The sequence below is a fragment of the Leptonychotes weddellii genome, chromosome 15, assembly GCF_054177405.1.
Source record: "Leptonychotes weddellii isolate Sample4059 chromosome 15, ASM5417740v2, whole genome shotgun sequence".
Classification (NCBI taxonomy): Eukaryota; Metazoa; Chordata; class Mammalia; order Carnivora; family Phocidae; genus Leptonychotes; species Leptonychotes weddellii.
In genome coordinates, this window is record NC_138383.1 from 15,009,976 (window position 1) to 15,014,865 (window position 4,890).

At 36.3% G+C, this 4,890-nt stretch overlaps 1 protein-coding gene across 7 annotated transcripts in view; it reads left to right on the forward strand.

The window, feature by feature from the left end:
• CDC27 (cell division cycle 27) overlaps positions 1–3,709 on the forward strand; it is a 77,650-nt gene extending 73,941 nt beyond the window's left edge. For all 7 annotated transcript variants that reach the window (XM_081804791.1, XM_081804795.1, XM_081804792.1 and 4 more), the window contains exon 19: positions 991–3,709. In XM_081804791.1, the coding sequence (XP_081660917.1) occupies positions 991–1,073 (83 nt within the window). In that variant the 3' untranslated portion in view covers positions 1,074–3,709. The remainder of the gene's footprint in view (positions 1–990) is intronic.
• The last annotated feature ends 1,181 nt before the right edge of the window (positions 3,710–4,890 follow it).

The window sequence follows — 4,890 nt, forward strand, 5'->3', positions numbered from 1 at the left end:
GGGATTGCATTGAATGTGTAGATTGCTCTAGGTAGCATTGACATCTTCACAATATTTGTTCTTCCAATCCATGAGCATGGAACGTTTTTCCGTTTCTTTGTGTCTTCCTCAATTTCTTTCATGAGTATTTTATAGTTTTCTGAGTAAAGAGAGAGAGTCTTAAGCAAACTCCGCACCTAGCATGGAGCTGGATGCGGGGCTCGATCTCACAACCCTGAGATCATGACCTAAACTGAAACCAAGAGTGGGTCGCTCAACCGACTGTGCCACCCAGGCACCCCTAATAGTATTTTTTAATAATAGAATTGAGAAACTTCTGTTGAGATGAACTAAGATACCTTTGTTCCAGAAAACTTGGCAAAAGGCTTTAATTAAAATCATAATTCCTATAATCCCAATAACCTTTTTTAAACTGAAGGTATATTTTATATTTCTGTGGACTAGCAGGGACTGTTCCCAAAGTAGAGTCAACAGTTGGAGGGAATGTCAGTCTTTTTTTAATGTCTCGGAAAACTAGCTCTAACTCCTAGGGTAGGAATAAGGAATTCATTAGGGAGAGGCAGCTTTAATAGTTAACTCTTTTTTTTTTTTTAAGATTTATTTATTTATTTATTTGACAGAGAGAGACATAGCGAGGGAGGGGACACAAGCAGGGGGAGTGGGAGAGGGAGAAGCAGGCTTCCCGCGGAGCAGGGAGCCCGATGCGGGGCTTGATCCTGGCCTGAGCTGAAGGCAGACGCTTAACGGCTGAGCCACCCAGGCGTCCCAGTAGTTAAAACGCTTAAAGGTTTAATGCAGTGAACTAATCTTCTCAGACAAGCTGTAAAATAAAGAACCTGAATTGCATTTTATTGAAGGATATCAGGATTTTTAAGGGCCTTAATTTAAGATCTCATCTCTCTGCATAGAATAGTTTTCCTTATTTCCTTAACCAACAAGAAATATTTGTCAGACGCCTTACTGTAGACTTTTCTTTTTATTTTTTTAAAGTGGGAACAGATGAATCCCAGGAGAGCAGCATGACAGATGCAGACGACACACAACTTCATGCAGCTGAAAGTGATGAATTTTAACTTCTGGAAATCAGACTTTTGCAACTGGATGTGTGACTAGTGCTGACATGTTTCTTGTCCCTCCATATACTGAGTCTTCACTCTTGAGCCGGCAGTGTCGTCATCCATCCCTTATACCATGAGAGTGCCACTTTCATTGGACCCTGACTGTACACAGAATGAAAGGCAGTGCAATATTTAGCTGCTAACAAGACTGGCTCTTTCACCAGTATGAATGACAATTTAGGGGGTAGGATGGGGAACTTTCTTTTCTTTTTTTTTTTCTTTAATCTCCCTTTGTTGGAAAGCTATCATGGAAGGAAGAGTTATGTTTTATCTTGAAGGAACCGTTAGATATGGAAAATAGTGATGAACCAGAATTTCTTGGTTGTTTTTCCAAAAATTTGTTTTTATTTGGTTCTGTTCCTGATTAACAGAGTGACTGACCTTCATTTCTAGGTTCTTCAAGAATGGTGTTAGCAAGTGCCAGATGGAACAATAAAAAGACATTGCCTATAACAGAGTAACTTGATTGCCAAGGAATGTAAATTACCTTAAACTTGCAGTGTCTCCCATAAGCAGATGTAATGGGCACATTGGGACTCATGTGTAGGAATCAAATATCCCTCCATACAGTGTACACTTATTCTTGGCAAGAATGCTTTAATGTCTAACCAAGAATTTTAATTTATTCATCTTGCTTCAAAGTGTTGATCATTGTCTTGGTATTGCAAACTTTAAAGTTGTCCCTTTATCATATTGCCTCTTCTCTTTGAGCTCTGTGGGATCACCTTTAACATTCAGAGATGGTAGAGTGTTTGCCCACTGAAAAGCCAAAACAAGGCCTTTTACCATTTAAGTTCACCATAAGAATCAAAATGAGAACACTAAAGTGGAGAGACCTAAGAGATCATGATAGCGAAAGCCTTAATACAATCAAAATTGTACCTTGAATCTATGTTCAAGAAAGTATCCCTTTGACTTTTCTAAGTGTTTAAGCAGGGTGCAAGAATGTGTAGTTACCTTTGGTTGAGGTCATTTCCATTCTTTTCGGCTCTCTGCTTCAAATTATTTTCAGTAGTGTGAGTCACCAAAATGTTTACCAAGAGTGATTGGGTTTAAGATACTAGAAATTTTTAGCTGCAAAAAAACCCCCATTCTTATGAAGGAGATGAGTTCTCTCCTGATTTTCTCATAATATAAGTTGGTGTCTTCGAGGAATGGCCACAATTTTAAAGATCTAATTATGCGTAATAAAATGGGAATTATTGGAATTTCACAGTAACAGATTTAAAGTCTTAAATTGTGTATCTCCTTTATTGTAATGTATTGAAATTTTTAGAGAAACTTTAGTTGTTAACATTTTTTTAAGTGCCAATGTCAGAATATAACAAATTATAGTTTCTTATGAATGACAGGCCTACGGTTATTATTTTGGATTATTTGATGAAGGACAAATTTATCTACTGGTTACCTGTACTTGTTAGTCAAGTTGTGAAAACAAGGTGGATTACAGAAGATGTGAACAAAATTTTAACCTGTAGACTCAGTAACTTCCTATCATTTACTGTTAATCTGCTCATTTGAATGTGGACCATCATAAATTAATTCAAGTCAGAGTCTTAGATTAGGTATTGGGTGCCAGAGAGGTATTTAACAAAATTTCCTACCTAAATCTGTGTAATAATATGTGCTGCTTAAAGAAATAATTTATAAGAAAAAGGAAAGGTTGGGAGTAAATGAATATCATTAAAAATTCCCAAAGGCTAGCACTTGGATTCTAACAAATATTCCATTTTATTCATTAGTTCTGTAATATTTAATTTTATATTCCTTTATTTTTTTAATTGGCACATCATAAGCCAGCTATATGACAGTATCAAATACAGAATTTCATAGAAAGCTTCAACCTGAGCTCTGTTACAAAGCCTGGAGAAAGCTAAGCTCAGAACATAACTTGCTGATGTATAATTATCTTTTGTAGTAGGAATTTATGTCCTGTGCCAGAGTTGAGAGCCTTTCTGGTACTAATTTTGAGACCAAGGATAAAAGGATAGTTGTGGAAGGCACACCATGGCAATGGCTGGCTATGGGACACTCAGCCCAAGCTTAGTCTGATTTCATTTTCCTCATACCTACTTTCAAAATGTTTAGGTATTTGAAGCCTTACTCCCACCTAGTAACTGTTTCTGGCTTGCTTGCTTGCCTTTTTTTTTTTTTTTTTTTGCCTGGAATGAGGATCAAACAACCAGAAAAGGACATATATTTTGATCAAGCAAAATGTTTGTTTGAAATTTCAGTAGTTACTTTGAAGGAAATTTAAAATACTAGGAACTTTATTAGTCTCTTTAAGCTTTTCACACACATACATACATGTGTACACACACACGCTTTTGTTCAGAAGTTATGTTGTGGCATTGAATATTTTTCCCCCTTGGAAATGGTTCCTAACTCTAGGATTTTAGAAGGTTGGAAATATTTTTTCAAGCGAACAATGGTACTCAAAATAATGAAAGGTGGTCCCTACTTTTTCTGTATTTCATTATTATAAAATTTTTGTTTTTTTCCAAGAACTGCAAGTTACATTTGAACCATGCTGCTGTTGTACCTTAAACAAAAACTCAGTGATAACCAGTATTTAGTCTATTAAAAATGCTCTTTTTGAAGAAAAAAGTTTGGAAGTCTCTGATTAGCCAGACTATAGTATGGGTCTTCACTGAGAAATATGGTGACCCGTTTTCTTTGTGAAAACCTGGGAAAACACAAGTGTGGGTGTGATGTGTGTGTTCTATTTGCATTGAAACAATGTAATTTTGTGTCTTTTTTTTTGCTTTTCCTGACTTATTTCAGAAATTGTACAGTCCTTGGGGGGGGAGAAAGCCTTTTCTGTTAATATATTTGCATTCATTAAAGGATACAAAAAATCCAAATAAATTACTTTTGAAAGCAATTTATAATTAAGTTGTTGAAGCTACATCACAGCTGTGCCATCTGTATTTTTATAGTAAGGCACAGCAAAATAGTGAGAAATTAACAGTTTTACAGTCCACAGAAGTCTAGGGCAGTGTTTCTCTAATTTTTTTTTAAACTTAGAACCCTCTTCTAATACATATATATACTTTTTTTAAAACTCACATCCTTTTTTAGTATTATTTGGAATTTCCAAAATAAATATTGTGACAAAAATGTAATTTTTAGAATATATTTTTTTCAACCTACAGAAGCCCCTTGGCAGCAGCTGTTTGCAAGTCACCTGCTTATTCTTTAATCATATGATTTCTGAAATTTATTTAAAAGGGACACAAAGCTTTTTTGTTCCAATTAGAATCTTCTAAAAATCAAGAAAAAAAAATTTTTTTTTTTTTTTAGATTTTATTACTAATTTGTCAAAGAGAGAGAGCACAAGCAGGGGGAGTGGGAGAGGGAGAAGCAGGCTCCCCACTGAGCAGGGAGCCCGATGCGGGGCTCGACCCCACGACCTGAGCCGAAGACAGACGCTTAACGACTGAGCCACCCAGGAGCCCCAAGAAAGAAAATTCTGAGAGAAGTAGAATATAGAAACTAAATTTTACCCTGGCCTGGTTATCTTGGATAAAGTATAGAGAGCTGAATGGTTTTGTTCTGACTTGAAGAAGGGGTAGCAATAGAGAAAAAACACATGAAGTGGGGGATGAGTTGGGCAGATCAGTGGGAACGACAGGCTTCATAATCCTCCCTAGGACTTGCCATTTACTGTCAGTTGGACAGGGATAACTAGTAGAAGTGCAGACAGGAAGCAGTCTTTGGCGTGTTTAGCTGCTAATTAATGGTTTAGTGTAAGCTTTATAAGTGCAAACAT